Source organism: Aythya marila, assembly GCF_965140915.1.
Source record: "Aythya marila genome assembly, chromosome: 8".
Lineage (NCBI taxonomy): Eukaryota > Metazoa > Chordata > Aves > Anseriformes > Anatidae > Aythya > Aythya marila.
The window spans coordinates 12,831,899-12,849,182 of record NC_139049.1 but is presented as its reverse complement, the minus strand read 5'-3'; the positions used below and the strand labels follow the sequence as shown (position 1 = coordinate 12,849,182).

At 43.8% G+C, this 17,284-nt stretch overlaps 1 protein-coding gene across 3 annotated transcripts in view; it reads right to left on the bottom strand.

Annotated features, from left to right (window-relative positions):
- COP1 (COP1 E3 ubiquitin ligase) overlaps nucleotides 1-17,284 on the bottom strand; it is a 125,197-nt gene that overhangs the window by 61,818 nt on the left and 46,095 nt on the right. For 2 of the 3 annotated variants that reach the window (XM_082766612.1, XM_082766613.1), the window contains exons 12-13: nucleotides 9,199-9,342; nucleotides 281-389 (exon numbers count right to left, since the gene is read on the bottom strand). In XM_082766612.1, the coding sequence (XP_082622738.1) occupies nucleotides 281-389; nucleotides 9,199-9,342 (253 nt within the window). The remainder of the gene's footprint in view (nucleotides 1-280; nucleotides 390-9,198; nucleotides 9,343-17,284) is intronic. The other variant, XM_082766614.1, reaches the window with a different exon arrangement.

The window sequence follows — 17,284 nt, the reverse complement described above, 5'->3', positions numbered from 1 at the left end:
AAACTCATTTCTCCCCGTACAGATTCCCTGCCTGTGAGCAGCAGCAAGAAAACATCAACCATTTCATGCCTGTAACAAGAAGATATAGGTGACTCCTTCAGAGGACTACAGCTCCATAAAGCTGCATGGATGAGCCATTTGCCAAACAGAAGCACAATCTATTTTGCCTTGTGAAGCTTGTAAGCCTACTGCTGAACAAAAAGCTGCATCTTAGCCCTAACACTGCTCCCCTGACACGGTCTATAGCATGGGGAAGTGTTGCTCACTGACTGTACATTACCTGGTAGACCTTGGATCTTTGTCCTGTGAACCCATCCCACAGGATGACGGTGCCTTCATAGTCGCTGCTGGCTAGCAGGTTCTTGTGGTAACTACTCCAGCTGATACAGCTAAAAAAAAAGAGACACAGTCAGTCTTACCTTAAATCACACCTTACAACAAAAAAATCATGCTTGCAATATGTCAGTCTCTTTGCACAATGTTCAACAAGGGATGATCTTGAACGTCTTTTCCAACCTAGATGATTCTATGATCTGGTCAGTCACTTCACTGAAACATTTAAGAGGTGCCAAAACCAAAACTCACCGGAAACATAGCAAACCTTCCACCATGAGCTAAAAGAAAAGCTTTACTTGCTTGAGTGATGTCAGTTGCTCCAACAGGAAATACTAGGATTTGGTTGGTTTTGTTTATTTTAAGATACATCCATCTCTAATAATGCTGTTGTTCTGCTGCTTGAATTCCACAAAAAGCTCAGAGCTCAGGGTTTGATGACTTCGTCTCTTGCCAAGAGCTACTACTTTTATCATTACCACAAGGATAACTACTTGCCTAGCAGAACCTACACACGCAAAACATATAGCTGCATGGAGGACAAACCAACCCCTCTCCCTACAACACACCCAACAGCAAACACATACCTACACGCACAATGAAAGCCTGTGACTTCTGACAAAGTACTTTCAGCTATCTGCACATGGGGGGAAGCCCCTTCCAATTCAGAAGGGAACAGCAGTTTAGGAGATGTTTCTTACCAGGAAGGATATTGCTTGGCTTATATTTTAAACTGAATTAAGTGGCTATGTAAAACTAAGCGACAATTCCACTGACAAACTCTAACTGCTAGCAGACAAAACAAGCGCAACAATACTGCCAAGTCACATTCAGACTGTTCTGGCACTATGCCTCCACTCTGCCTCCTGAAAATCTGACAGAGGTAAGCAAATTTGTAATACTTGTTCACCAATTTTTGGACCATCTGGCACAAAAGCACGCCAGTTGGTATCAACTGTGATGCATGTAGCAGAAACTGAACTGACAGAGCCAATTCACGCAGGTCATCAAACAGCTCTGACACAGTTAACTAGATTATGGCAGCCTTAAGGCCAAGTTTTAACCAACAATAATGCTGGAAGTCCACGTTCCTGTAACTTTTTAGTAATCCTTCGATTAGTGCAGCCACGCTTTGAAGTCCGATGTAGATACATGGAATCCCTAAGGAGCATTTTCACCTTGGCAAATTCTTGGTTCCACTAAACACTTGCATCCTGTTTTCCTTAGGAGTCAGGCACTTGCAGAGGGGAAAATCCTTTTCCTTTGTTAAGGCAGTTTAAAAATATAAGCACTACTGTTCTTTGATTAGCTGAATAACTACAAGCAACTCTGGTGTCCTATTCCTGACCATGCTCTAGCTTACCGGGGCATGAATATAACTTTGTAATTACAGGGAGACTATGAACACCAACTGCAGTCACAACTGATTGCTACATTGCTGTGGCACAAACAAGTTTCTTTGATGTTCTGGAGCAGCTGAGTAATGGGAGGCAAGAAACTCAGCTGGTTTCTAAGAGAAATTTGAAGAGAGATATTTGAAGAGATGTGTGAAAAAAATAACGCACTGTTGGTGCTCGTATCAACGGGAAACTTCACCGGGTAATCCAAAAGACTTCCAGCTCTGACATGCTCTGTCTGTAAAAGTTACTCCAACTTAAAACACAAGACCAAGTCATCCAACAGTCCCATTTTCCCACAAGTCTCCCGCACCACTGCGTGATGCTTGGAAAATGATTTCAGGACCTTCCTTCCCCCATGCATCTTGGGAAGTTGGGAAGCTTGCTTTATGGAAACGGCCGCACTTCTGCCTGTGCCCACACCTCCCTACAGCTCACATACTTGCACACTGCTTTCTCCTAACAGCCTCTATTGTTTTTAAAGCTTTGCTTTCAGAAGTTTGAAAGTTTTACTTACCCAATAAAATCTTTACCTTGTACCATCAGCTGAAGAGAGCTGAGGTGACACAGTTTAGGTAGTGCTTCTCCTGGTTTCACATCTTCCAGAATAAGTCATTAATTAGAAAGGGTTAGTGTCACCTCACCTTGCAAGTTCAAGGTTGTCCCTAGAGTTAGCACTAGGATCACCAGGAACGCATCACTATGTTGATGCTACCACCTTCAGGTGCCCACAGAAAAGCAGGTCTTGAGTCTGCCATTTACTGGAAGCCTCGCTCAGAGGCTCAGGGGGCTCCCTGAGGACAGGTGCAGCTGGCAGGCACTGCTCGCCAGGACTAGGAGATTAGGAGATGAAGGCTGCAGCAGTCCAGAGATAAGAGATAACCACACCTGACATCTGCAGCCTCCGTCCCATACGTAGGACAGCTGACCACTGATGGAAGGAGAAGTGGTTCAGAGCTCTACAGCTACAGCACGAGGCCCTGGGCTGGGAGCAGCCTCCAAGTAATAGCGGGGGTAAACAATGCACTAGACATTTATCTGCTTAAAGCTTTTCCCCTGCCGCCTCACCTCCACTTGAGTCAGGGCTTCAAGGAGACAGCTGAAGAAAGAAATACCGAAGTTCAGCCATAGATGAGCAGACAGAATACAGCACAGGGCCAAGTCCCAGAGAATGCACTCCTCTATCCAGACAGCAGTGAGAGCACATCAGGCAGGCAGAGAGAAGGGGAGATGTGCTGGTGCCTGGCTGGTTAGGGGATCTGCGCTAGGGGAGCACAAGAGCCCTGTCTGACCTGCAAGAGAGAGCTAGGAAATGCAAAATAAACTATGCAGAGGGTAATAGTATCACTGGATCTTGCAAAAAAAAAAAAAAAAAAAGTCAGCCCTAATGATGAAAATTCAGAACTATTAAGTGTGTAAAAAAAAAAAAAACCTACAGTGTAACAGTGCTGTCTGAGACGTGCTAGATCTAAGGATGTAAGTAATGCCAAGTTTATAGGGAGAAGTAATATGTTATCAGATCAATCGATACCGATGGAGAAAAATGAAGGCTTTCTGTGCCCAAAAGCACATTTATTAGACTTAGCGCAGCGAAGAGCAGGCTGTGTGTTCTGCACCACCTAAGCCTGCTGGTGCTAACAAGGGGTTAATGCTCACTTGGAAAGCATTTGTAGGTAGAGTGAGACAGGGAAAATGGGAACTGACAGGTGAAAAATGTTTGGGGATTTGCAGCGACTAAGTGGTTCAATTAACACCTTTTAAGTCACACACACCATAAATCTTTCATTTTTAAGGAATATGATTAAAGGATCATAATAAGACAAAACCAATCCTGTTCCACCTCTCTGCTTTAATTCTTCCCTCATCACCTGACTCTCTGCAAAGTCTGAAATTAGAAACGTTCTCCCTGACACTGCAGTACTTAAGCTTCTTTATAAGTTAAAGCCTCAAAAGTAACTTTTTGTAGAGCACAATTCAGGGTTGGATCAGACAGAGGGGGGCTCCCTCTCCAGGTAAAGGACACTTACCTGATCATTCGCCCTATTAAAATGAAAAACAAGCTGTTCTGCACACCCCTACCCTGACTGCCCCATGGTTGTATTCTCTGGCATCTGTGACAGTACAGAGCTGAATAAAAAAACAGCTGTCCTGTGGCTGGGACATTGCAGTGTCTCTCTTTAATGGGGCTTCTCTGGGATGTACAGAGGGCTGGATGGTACTGCAGTGTTCCCTTCTGTGGGGGCACAGATCTCTCTTCCTCGCCCAACATGGGGGATTTTGATGAAACCTGCAAAGCCTTTATCTTCTGGTGCTTTAGTAAGGTGTTATCATGGGTAACAAATTGGGTAAGACTCAGAAGTATATAGGTAAGCAAGATGGAGACAGGGAAAGGAAAAGGTGAAGGGAGATGGACCAAAAATGCAGCTTCCTCAGTCCTCAGATGAATTAAGCACCAAAACCCCAGAGCACGTAAAAACAACCTTTTGCAGACAACCTGCAGCCACACACAGGGTTAAAAAAAAAAAAAATGAAATATGGATGCTGTGAGGTATGATACAAGAGATAGTTACCTAAGGTTGAGACAATGCATAATAAAAAGGGGTTGTTGCATAATGAAAAGGAGTTATGCAAGGTCAGCTGTTATTTTAAACACTAGTAACCATCCTTTTCAGTTTTTGTTTTGTTCTTCAATCCAGAAACAGTGCAACAGCTGCACCCCAGCCATCTACCTTGCTCTAATTTCTGGCAGCTTTATTTCCTAGGAGATTAGCTGGGAAAAACGCTACAAGCAGGTCTCACTGTTTCAGCAGTGGGTGATTAGCTCTCATTCTCCTAACCTCATCATCAGATCTGGACACACGGAAATCCCGACCCCAGGAAGATTTCTGTTCATCTCATTCAGTGACACGAGGGGGCTGGCTCAGTTAGTGCTGTCAGTCATGCTGCTGTTCCTTCCATGAACCAATGCTTTTATGGCTGAAAGGTCTCAAATCCAGGATCAAGTTAGCAGGTGTCAACAGCCCCTCTGGCAAGTGACCTAAACAGAGTTAAAGCTTTTAATAAGGCATAGAACTGCTGTGGTCTGATGTGCTTCTGAGTGCCAAACACTTGGGATCCAGTCTATTACTATGAGTCAACTGATGCCCAGTCATTTTACAACAGAAATGCTTTTAAGGGAATAATCCATTACTGGCAAGGAGCATCCATGTAGCAATGCTAACCAAATACTTCAGAGACATGCAGAATTACACCATCACAACAAGTGTTTAATGACATTTTTTTTCCCCCCTAATCAATCCAAAGGAAGTGTTTTGTAGGTTTAAGAGGAATAGTTCTGCAGAACGACTACTTCATTTCACTCCAAGATGAGGCAGCTACTCTGGAAACTGGAATTAATAGAAGTTGAGTGCATACTTTTTATAGCCTGTTTAGTGTTATATGTTTTCTGCAGTGGAAATACAGACGTCCAACAACCATTTGTGAAGTTTTTCAGCATAAAGAGTTCATACCTCTCCAAACAGCAGACCGAACTGAAGAGCGCCATGCTGAGTTGTTGACTAATTTAAAACTTAATGTTGGGAAGCGAGTGACATTTTAAAACCTGACAGCAACGTGCCCATGAACTGCTATTAGGCTAGAGCAATCATACGTTTGATTTACTGACACCAAAAAATGAGAACAATAAAATACTAGCAGCCTGCTAAAAAAGAGACCTTCTGATGCTTTGCTTTTACTGCAGTCGACTAAACAGATGCAGCTGATTTGGGAGGTTTGGGTAACATCTATCACTGAAGTACAGGTGCTGCTAACACACAGCAGTTGCCATGCAGAATATTAAACACGTATTTCAAAGGCGTGTTTACCTAACCACACTTGCACATCACCTATTATAGATTAACAAGGCCTAAAGCTTATTTCTTTTACCTGAACGCTAGCTTTCCTGTTTTTGTGTTTGTTTTTTTTTCCCCCCTCCTGCAACCTATGGTAAAGCAACAATTCTGCTTCTTGAATAAATCCCAGGAGAGCAGCAGCTCGCTGTTCACCCTGTCCCTCTTTTCCCCTACCACCCCGTGCTCTGGGGTGGGGGGGAGCTGCAGATTATCGCCTGCCACTGCCGGGGACGCCGCAAATCACAATTAGCTCACAGGGTGCTGTTTATAGCTCCTACACAATGCCAGGATTTGCTTCTTGTGCTGAAGCTATGAATCTGTAAATGGGATTTTTATGAGGATTTGTGTGTCAGCTTGTGTTTTTCCTGGAAGCTTCTGCCTCTGTCATCCCCGGGGGACGTGGCGCGCATTTACCAGAACACTGACACACCAACTTCCTCCCCATTCTTAAAAATAAAGATCAGAAAGCTCAGCAGATGATGAAAAAGGAAGGTATTTAAGAAGCTGGTGGGTGTAGAGAGGGGGCTGGAAAAGAGGAAGAAAGGCTCGGATACAGCTCCAGGCAAGCCTGCAGCCCAGCACTGCCTGTGCAAAACCAGAGCCTGCAGCAGGCTCCGTGCTGGGCTGGTGCCAGTGGTGGCCGGGCAAGGGCTTCCCCACAGCTGCATCAGGACAGCGGGCTTGCTCCCAGCCCTCCAGTGCTCTCACAGACATCCCTCAGTGCCACTGCTCCCCCGACAGTCGTGTCACCGACGTAAGCAGTAGCGCCTCGTGCTCCAGCATCACCGCCTGGAACGAGGTTAACCAGGATCCACGCAGGGCGAGCATCCCCTGACGTCTGTCAGGAAAGCAAAGCCGCCTGCAGAGAGGGGAAGGGACCCTACAAGCCGTGCTGCTGTCACATGCCAGCTATGACAGAGCACATCACCAGATCCCAGATGTGTGCTGTCCCCACGTCTCTGCAGGACGTGCCCGGGACAGGCTGAACATCCTCAGCTGTCTGTAGAGCACCACACCAGCAGCTAACACTGTTTTGAGCAAGCTCTTTTTATTTGCTTTCTAAATGGCCTCCTAAAAACAGCCGAGAACTCGAAGCTTTCCACAAGGCAACCCTACGACAAATGGGTTTTTGAATGGCAGCATGCCGGGGTCCAACCAAGGTCCAAAAATCCAACCAAGATCTTCAGCAGAATCCCCAAGAGATAGCGGGCAAGAGATGTACCACCCACATAGCACTACAAGAATACACCTGTCCCTGGCATCAGAAAGGGCACTAGCAAGTAGTCAGAATAAGCCTTTGGAAGATCCCGTACTGCCACCCGAATTAAGATCAAACAGCTTTAAGCCAAGGCTTTCTACAAGCAGGCTCCACTTGTTTGGTTTTTACTACAACCCAGGCACATTTTCAGCATACTGCAATATTCTCTAACACAATTACTGTCTTCCTATATAAGTTTTCCCTCAAGCTATGCCACCTCAGAATAGCAAATTATTATACTCTTTTACACTGTGACAGCGAGCCACAGGACCAGTGACTGGCAGCACAGCTAATGGATATAGCAAGGATGCATTTGAGTGACAGCCTCACTTTATTTGTCAAAACCAAGAGCACCCACATGCAGAAGGAAGGCTGATATAATGTGAAGGTGCCAATGGGAAAGAAAAAGAAAAAAAGCATTTCCTGGGACCAATGAGCGAAACTAGAGCAAGGAAACGAAGAGGACCTTGTCCACCTCCGCTGAGGCAGGCTGTCAGAGGACAATACATTTAGCATCATCGTATATTTTTATATATATGTGCATAGAATTTGAGAAAGAGAAGTGTTGAACGCAAGCAGTGTCTTGTCTGGAGCGCAAAGCTGACAGGAGTAACATCACTGGATGCGGTGATGCAGCTCTACGCACCAGTGACTGCCGGGGAAGGCAGAACAAACAATTACCTAACGCCTGGCAGGGCTGTCGGGGCAGATTCCTATCAAATGTGAAGCAGCAAGTTCGGAAGTAGACTCAGAAGGAAATACGGAGTTCATATTTTCCCCTTCTAATTAAGGCAAGAGGTATTAATCAACTGCAAGATTGTTAGATTGTTCCATTATTCTGCTCTTCTCTTCAGAATAACGGAGCTGAGCAGCATGAACTGACTATATTTGCTCCAAAAAAAAAAAGCAGAGCGTTTCACAAGTCCAGCAAAACAATCTCCATCAGCAATATGGCTTATCAATACAAGTTCCTCTCGTACTGTTTATGTCCATCTCCTCACAGGCAATAAATCAGAGGGGGGAAAAAGACAGTTGAAAGAGACTGGCATAAATACCAATGTCATGAAAAGAGAGCAGGCAAGAATGAAGAAAGCCAGTAGTTGATTAGAAAAGGCTCATTCTAAGCAAAAGGGTGCATTTAAATAAATGCAAACTGTATACAAACACAGGTGCACAGGAAGAGAGCCTATTACATTTGTATGCTGCCTAGTCCATAATGAACACCTTCACTCAAATAGAGAAATCTGGAAAGCTAGTCCCTAAGTAGTTGTATTTACATCTTCTCCTCCATAAAATACACATATACAATAATCAACATAACCAACAGAAGCATGACTTATCTATCTTATGGAACATATCAGGTACAAAATTATTCTTTTATGCTATAAAGCAGACTTGCAAACATTATTATTCTTGTTGTACACCATTTTATTTTAGTAGAAGCTGGACTTACATAAATCTGTTGCCTACACTTTTACAAGTGCTTTACTGTTTTAAAAATGTAGAGTACTGAGTAAAAACAAACAAGTTCAGGAGTGCTGAAGGCTTCTCTTATAGCACGGGATTGGTTTGATTGCCTATATTATTTACCATTGAACCGTAACTGAATTTTTGAATTAGGCCTTTTTTTTTTTTAAGTTACATTAGTTGGATTCTTTCAATTGAAATTCTGGGGTGGTCTATAATTTGACTTAAGTCATCTAAAAAGATTAGAGATCTGGTTGACAGTTAACGATAGAAGCACAAAGCCAAAAATCAAGCGAAGTCTTTTCCCAAAAGCTCAACATAAGGAGGCTCAAACACTACTTCAAGCAGATATAAATTCGTCGGCAGAAGGTGCACATGAGGCACGTTTCTTGAGGACTAGCAGCTTCTTGGCACAATGGAAAGGATCCAGTCAGAAAAATGAACAGAGCATGAAAGAACTGGTGGCTCTTATGAAGAGCCAGGGACAAAAGTTATCTTTAGATAAGCTCAGTCATTACCTGTAGCAGATCCACTACTCTGGTTTTACTCTGCTTTTAACCAAGTGCGTATCCAAGAGCATTTACAAGGAACATGAAGACAGTTCACTACCATATGCCCCTCTTACTGCCTGAACACCTGGGCCTGCTGTTCCCTTGGATGAGCCTGGCATACCCAATCCTTTGTGCCACCACCACCTTGTCCCACTCAGAACTTGAAGCAAGCTCTCTACCAGCTCCTGCTTTCCACCCTTCCCTTCCCTGCCAAACATTACTGCAATGAATGAAGAAAGCAAAACAGCCACTAGACAAAATAGAAAAGGCAATTCGAGTGTAAATGCGAAGTCAACACCTACCTGATTTTGGAATTACAGGTCATTTCATTCTCAGGGTAGTGAATATCCACTGCATCCTGAATGACTGTACCATACTCATAGACTTTAATCTTCTTTGTCACCCCAGCAATGGCAAAGTAGTCACAGTCTCGGTCAAACTCAATACTAGGGAAAAAAAAGCACAGATTGAGAACCATGCCACACAAGACATGCACTTAGCAGCAGGGTATTTTACCATCTGAACCTTCAGTTTGGCAGAGCTGACAATCATGATCCTTCTGAAGAGTGCAGTTAGCAAAGACCCCATTCAGAGCACCTTAGAAAGGTCTGGCAAACAGTTTTCTTGCTCTCAGGCACCATCTTCTAATCCCCTCCAAGTGCACATACATTTTGATTTACAAATTAACTTTTGTTCAGGTGCTCTAGAAGTTTTTACAGTTCAACTACACCAGCTACATTATACAGCACCTGAACATCAAAGCTGACAGCTCACCCTGGAAACATGCTTAAAATTCAGCTGTATGGTCTTTGAAAACAAGATGATATGGGATAACTGCCAATTAATTTCTTTTGGTTGCATTGCTCCATCCCTTAGCTCTTGTATACAGCAGCTTAGTGAACTGTAAGTGTCAATGCAGAGTAAATCAGTACTTGTAGAAAAAGGCCCTCTAAATTCCCTAAGCAACAACAAAGGGCTAAAATGCATATCATCGATACTGTAAAACACTTGCACACTATGACTTCCACTTAGGGTTGCTCTTGGAAACATAGGCACTTACTTTCTTGAACTGCAGGGCAAGTTTGTAATAGATATCAATGAAGTTGCAAGTAAAAGCAGTCACCTCATAACAAAGTTAAGCTGCAAATGAGAAAAGCCTGAGGTCGTACATGACACACATCTGAGAGGGATGCAGGCAGCAGGTTATACAGAGCTCGCGTCATTGCTACTTTCACAGCTTGCAAGGGCTCGAGAGAAATCCATTAAACATCCAGTAGCCAGAGAAGTAAACCTGCTTTCTAGAAGTAGCTCCTTATTCTGAAGGAGCCTGAGGTTCAGCAGGAGGGATGCCTGCAGACACCTATCAAAAATTTGGTGCTACTCCTAGAAAGTGGTTGGGTGCAGCATTTGCCCTCAGTCCCCAGGTTGCTATGATGGGGTGCCAGATCTTCTCAAATCTCTTGACGAAGCAATCTTCTACTACTTCCACAGATCCCTCTTGGGCCTTACCCACTCAGTAATTAAAATTTCAATCTCACCAGTCCCTACCACAACTTTTTCAAGAAGCCATGGCATTTACGCACCAGCCAGCAAGTTCTGAATGACAGCAGAGAACACCTAGCTTTGGCTGATCAGATTTTCACATTCATACAGCCTGTAAATCCTGAGCTGAGGCACTTAAGGTAACTTCCTACAGTCAGAAAGCAACGAACCAGTTAAAAGAGGGGGCTCTTCAGGCTGCCCTCACAGCTTCAGCAGCTCATGTTTTACTACCCCTTGCAATAGCTGAGAAGCTGAAGGCACTGCAATGCTTTCAAGGGAAGATAAATTCAACTGCCAGTTTTCAGATCCTCGTAAAGGATCAAGTTATCCAGTTATTTTTAAACCACAGAAGAGGACTGTTGATATGCAGTCTGATGACACAAAATAATTCAATGAAGCAGCTTGAAATTTGGCCTTTTAACTCCAGAACCTAAAATTCACCAGAGCAGCAGCAGGAGACAGCCCCACCATGACTGGGTTTGCTGGAGAAGTCAGTTAGGCAGGCCAAGCCTGCCAAATCACAAGCCCAGAAAAAGGTAAAGAAAATGAACGTGCTAATGGCTGGGGATTAAAGTAGGCAAGAATGCACCTGTTTATATAAAATGGGAGAGGCAAAGCAAGCAGTAAAGCAGCAAGCTGCTTTCACCCCTCCTCAGATCTCTGTCAGCCCCATCACTTTTTATACAGGCAGGACAAAAGCACCTTTCAGGCCTGTCTTGTCTTGCCAGCTCACTCTGCTCTATGGAAGAATTTTATAATCAAAAGTCCATATACCGAAAGAATGGATTTACTTGTATCACAATCTTAATTGAACTGCTGTCTCGGCTCCTGTTTACTGCCCCGTAGATTCAGGTAGAGCACAACCAAACTGATGGCAGCAATTCATCTACTTGGGTTCAATTTATACCCTTCATCCTTCTGCTGAAGAAAAATAATATATTACCATGTCTTGCAAAAAGCCAAGTTATTAGAACAGAACACTGTCTCACCTGGGGTAGGTTTGCTTCTCCAAATAAGAAATTTGAATTAATGCTAAAGACATACTGTAGACATAACAAATGAGTATTTCGATATGTCAGTAAAGTTAACATACCATTAAAAAATTAATAAAAAGAATCAGCCAATGAAACGGATTGCCAGACCTGCGACCTTCAAACAGTATCAAAGACACTGCAGGGAGAAAACTGATGCACAAATAAACCACCACCTGCTCAGATGTTCATCGGCCATGAGAAAGGCAGGCAAACCCAGCACAGCAACCTCACGCAGCATTGCACCCTGCCCTCCACAAACGATGCATGGCACACAGCGCTCGTACAAAACATTTCTACTTCTCTGCCAGTCAGCCTTTAGGAAGTGGTTTACAAAAGAGAAATACGAACAGTTTAAACAACTAATGGAGCAGATTATTTACCATACAAAACCATTCCTAATATCTGCAAAGCTCTGCTTCCCCCTGGACTGATCAGGATTAGGACAAACAGCCCACTTGCATGGTAAGTTATTTCCATGCTTTTTCCTGCAAGTCTTCTAAACGTGTTTAGTATTAAGCAGGGCTCATTTGCATTTAACTAGCTTGATGGAATTCCTGTCACTTACTGTCTGAAGCCCTTTTGTTTCAATATAACACTGGCTTACACACATTTATCTGTATGAAATTCAGAGAACTTGGTTTTATTTGTTGCCAACAGACACAATGGGGCTAACTCTTGAAACCTGGTTTTCAGGTGACACATTTATATAGTCAAAGCATGTGAGAGAGCAGGTGGACTATAAACCCACCTCAACTCCAGCCTGAAGCAACCACCTCTAGAGACTGCAGGTTGCCCTCTGCACTGAGGGCTAAGACAGCTCATCACCAGAAATCCCCAAACTGGCCAAGAACGTGGCTGCTTTCTGCAGCTCATGAACGGGCTTACCCTGAGAAAAAGAGTACAACTGCCTGGCTGGCACAGAGAAGGAAGGAAGGAAGCCCAAGATGCCACAGCAGGGCAGCAAAGCATGGGCCGCAGGTAAAAAGACAGGGCACATCACTGTCACAAGTTAGTCAATGTCAGCAACAATGTTTGTTTAATGAACTTGATGGTTTTCTTCATTTGTCCTTCCCAAGAAGGAAAAACCCATAGTTTGATTTTTCTAATGAGCTAAGGAGATACTTTAAAACAAGCTTCAAAAACTATTAGAAGGAAGGCTAAAAGAACATGAAAAACTAATAAAACCAAGAAACTGCTGTAGTATTTTCTGTTATTTCCAATATTTAAGGAAGTGCTGGAGGTAAGCCATACTTCAAGCATTTGAGCATCCACTGCAGTTTCCTTTCAGACTAGCAGTGACCCTTGCTCCTCGAATCTGTGCACATTAGAAGCAATTAACAATTGGTTTTTCCTCCTCCCTCCTTTTTAAAGCCAACGCTTTTGAACTCCATTTCTGACAAACAACTATCTGAATTTTTATAAGGAATCTTTTGGGGACACAAGAACTGCTGAGCTTTTTTGAAAAGATTTATCAATGCGCTACAGAATTTACTTGTAGAGATCAAATTGAAAGGAACCAATTGTCCTGTTTTAGGGAAAACAAGACAGACATCTCCAATTCCCGAGCCACTGCTTTATTTTTCCTACAAAGTCAAGCAACCAGCCTCAATATGGAAAGCAAAGGCACTCTCCAGAATTCTGATTTCTCTGCTGCTTTTCCTTATTCTCAATCTGAGATTATAAATCAACTTCTTCATTTTAATTCTAAAACCCATGACCTTGGAGAGCACTTGTAGCTAACAAATGGAATTAGGAAATAAATTGCTTCTGAAACATGTCTGGAAGCTCGGCTTGGCATTGAGGGCAGACCTGTGGGGACCCAGTGAAGAATGAGTATTTCCCATTTTTACCACAGTATAAAGCCTTGCTACATTTGCATCCCGATGGTTGTGTTTGCCACATGCCCAGAGGACACACTGGAGCTGGAGAACGCATACAGATGGGCAATCAGAATAATCAAAGGAACGGAGCAGCTGCCTTACAAGGGAGGCACCAGAAAGGCTGAACTCTTGGCTTTGGCTAACAGAGGGCTGAGGGAGGGGAAAAGTGAGGCTGACAAAGCCATAGTGTTTACAAACCAGGTGACAGCACAACTGGTGTTGAAACACTTCATACTAGAACTAGCAAGCAGTCGCCAGAAGACTCACTTGGCATAGACAAAGGTTTGCTTTGTCCCACCACCGTCACCCGATCCTTGCTGCTGCATGGCACGGTGGTGGTGGCAGGGAGAACCTGACACTGGTAATCCCTGAACACTGTTTCCACTACACACACACTACAATCACCACTAGTCATGAATCCTGACTTGATAACAAGACTGAGGGCAGCAGAAGGTGCCACTTCCACAGAGCATACAATTCAGTCCCTCCCATGGGACTGTATACGATTTAAGACTGAATACACCAAATCCTGTCAATTCTACTTCTAGCTAATACCAGGCTATTTTCACTTCTATGTCTCCAGTCCCATTTGCCATCTTACCTTGGCCCCACATCAATGGGATGTGGACAGATTGCTCTCTTTAAATTGGGGAAAACATTAACTAGTGGGAGACAGGTGGGGTGACAGCAGCAGTGTTTGTTCTTTGCTTACATTTCCTGAAAGTCTCACTTCATGCTCCCACTCCTCAGCCTCTCAGGGATATTCTGTCGCTTCAACAATCCCCAAGCCTATTCCTTGGAGCCTGTTCGCCTACTTCCAACATCCATTTAGAAACAATGAAGTCAAAAGAGTATAAATATAGGTAACAGTCCAACATCGTGACCACCACTGCAGACTGTTTGGCACCTGGGACCAATACAGAAATTCATATTAACATCACATGCCTGAGAGACTGTTTTTACAGCAGACTTTTATTTTAAGGCAATGTAATTAGTGTCACTAAGTGTGCACTAGCATACTAATTTGTGGTTTTAAAAACAAAGCTACGTTCAGGCATAGGAAGCTGCTCTAACAATACTCATTTTGTGCTTCATCACCTCAAAGACAAAGTTTTGTCACATATAAAAGCAAAGGTTACCGAGACAAAGTGTATGAGTGTATGAAGTTTCAGTATCAAAAGACTATTATGCTAAAGCTGTACATGGCTAAAATATTGTTTTTCTTTTTAAATTGTAAAGCAACAGTTGCATCAGTTACTCCTTACTGCAGAGCACCATCTAAATGAAGTCTGTCACTGGGCAAAGTCCTGAGCCAGTGCCACAACACGCATAGAGCACCATCAGTCCATGTCCCACCCCATTCCAGTTGCTGTGCTGGAAGAGAGGTTTTTTAAATCAGCTGTGCCAGCACACCACAACCCCAGCCAGGCCGCTGTAGTCTCTAAATCTGAGGAAGTCCCCCTTAAAGAAAGACCCATCAGTTCTGCAGACTGCTGTACAGGCAGACAAGTTAGCTATCCAAACGAGACACTACTTACTGATTCCCTCACAGCAAACATCTTCATCCTTAAGAACCGCATCAACCAGGGTTAGACACGACCCCAGATCATCAGAAAATTAGCTTGATTAGAGGACAAATCTGACAGACGTTTCAGCTACCATAATTATGGCCTCTTAATGGATCAGATTCAAGACTAATTGAGATCTGATGAAGAACTGATTTTGGTGGATGAGACATCCCAGAAGACGACCTGTGGAGCACAAAGCACTCTAAATATAGTAACAGCCCAGGACTATTCCACTCGTTGCAGAGGTTAGATTTACTGCCTGTACATTTTTTTGCTTCAAGCAGTGATTTGGATGCATCCTCTTCACCTAACCCCATGTTTGGTTAGGGGATTCTGCAGGCTGCCTGGCATGTTCCTTACCAGGCCATGGAGAAACCTGTGCTGAGGACACCGCAGGAACCTCCACCTCCCAACAGGCAACAGGACACGAAGATGTCTGAATGCGGGGAAGAGTTATCAAGTATAAAATGAGGTTATCTTTCACAAACATTTGCCACTTTTTGTGAAATAGGAAGTCTCCACATCCCCTATGCCACAGGTCAAGACTATTTTATTTATTTATTTTTTAAATCAAAAGTAGCTTGCAGATGGAATCAGTTTTGGGCTTCCACCATTTCTACTATTTTCATTCTGATCTCTTTTCAAAAAGGAACATGGGTAAGTTCTGTGCAAGGTTCAAGTGAAAAGGACAATTTCAGTAACATCAGCTCCATAACTGACCCAGCAGAAACAAAGCCAGGGTGGAAAGAGGAGCGAAGGGAAGGAGAACACACAACTGAGATAACCGAGCACTAACTGAGCACAAGTCTGTCAGCCCCAAATGGCAGCTGGTCCTAACAGGAGAAACTTCCTGCCACTTGTAAAGAGATGCATAGAAGCGAACAACCCCGTCACTCGGGAAGGCCTTCCTATTCCCTGAGCACACCTACAGTTCCCATTTACTTCCCACCCCCAAGGACTCCCTCACCCCCAGCAGTGAGGAAGCTCACCCAGTACCTGCAGTTATTTCTGTTCTGCCTACAGCCAGACTGCAAGAACTGGAAGAAATACCCAACCTCGTAGTCCCTTTGATATAGTGCTTTTCCAGAAAAAAAGCTGAACATCCATTTGAACCCTTGTTCAGAGATCTCAGTTTTAATCTAGGTCTCCTCTAGCAAAGGGAAAGTGCTTTAGGAAGTAAGCATTCCTGCCCAAGATTAAGTACATCACTTTCTATGAAGAAATACCATTAGATGTTTCCCTCTGACCAAACCACGGGTGTGTCCATGAACTGAGTAGCACCAAGAAAGGGATGGGCAGAAGCACTTGGGAGCTCCAGAACAGCAGGCAGACAGCCTGGGAAAATCGCATGCAGTACAGAACATGAGGGCTGTGAGCTGCATGCCTGAGAGTTCCCTTTTTTCTTTTCCCTGTTAGGCATTCACCGTTAACTTACCACAAAGAGTATGAAGTAGATCCGGACCTGAACCAGGGCAGTAGATGGAGAATACACCAAAGCTTCAGTTTTACCTCTGCTGGAGCCAAGAGAATCTCTTCCCATCTATCCGGAAGAAGCCTGCTGGAGCCCCAGTAGCAGAACTGGGAAAGCCAGCAGCCCTCCTACAGTGGTATCACTCCTCACCATCCCACAAGAAGGCATGGTGCTGGCCAACAGCCCAGACTCCTGTGTTGCTGGTTACAGCACATCTCCCCATCAACAGCACAGAGGATCCTGAGCTATTTCAGTTTGATCCCGTTTCTTGGAGCAGTTTGGGATACTCCAGCTGTAGATTCAGCAGCACCAGCTGCTCTTTGAATGGACCTCAGGTACCCACACCTGCCACTGCACCTCCTCCAGGCTTCAAGCAGCTGATGGAAACAGAGGCTTGCTTAGCAGCAGCCTCTTTGTAGCATGACAATAAGCCAGCAGAATGTCAGCTCTTTGTGTGTTGATTATAAGCTTTTACTCATAACCACTCCTATCAGCTGGGAAACAAATAAGGAAAGACATCACTGTTTATTAAGTCTGCACTGCACAGAGGTGAGTCCTCAACTCCTGAGCTCTCACAAAGACATTATTGCACCAATCATGCTGCAGTCACACTTCCAGCGTCTTTCTCACAGCCACTGTAGCCTAGAGTTTTATTCTGCTCTGTTTGAAGAAAGGTATAAAAAGGTACCAAGTTGACTAAGTAATGTCATTAGACCTAGTTCTAAGACTATTTCATGCTTTCAAAAATCCTTTTATGTGTAATGAAATGCCATCAGTTCTAACAGAGACAACTTAGCAATACTTCCAATCCACTCAGTATATTTAAAGGAGAATATTAAACTGAAATTGAGGTTTGGTAGGTTTAGCTCCATCTCTCAGTTCTGAAGTCAAAA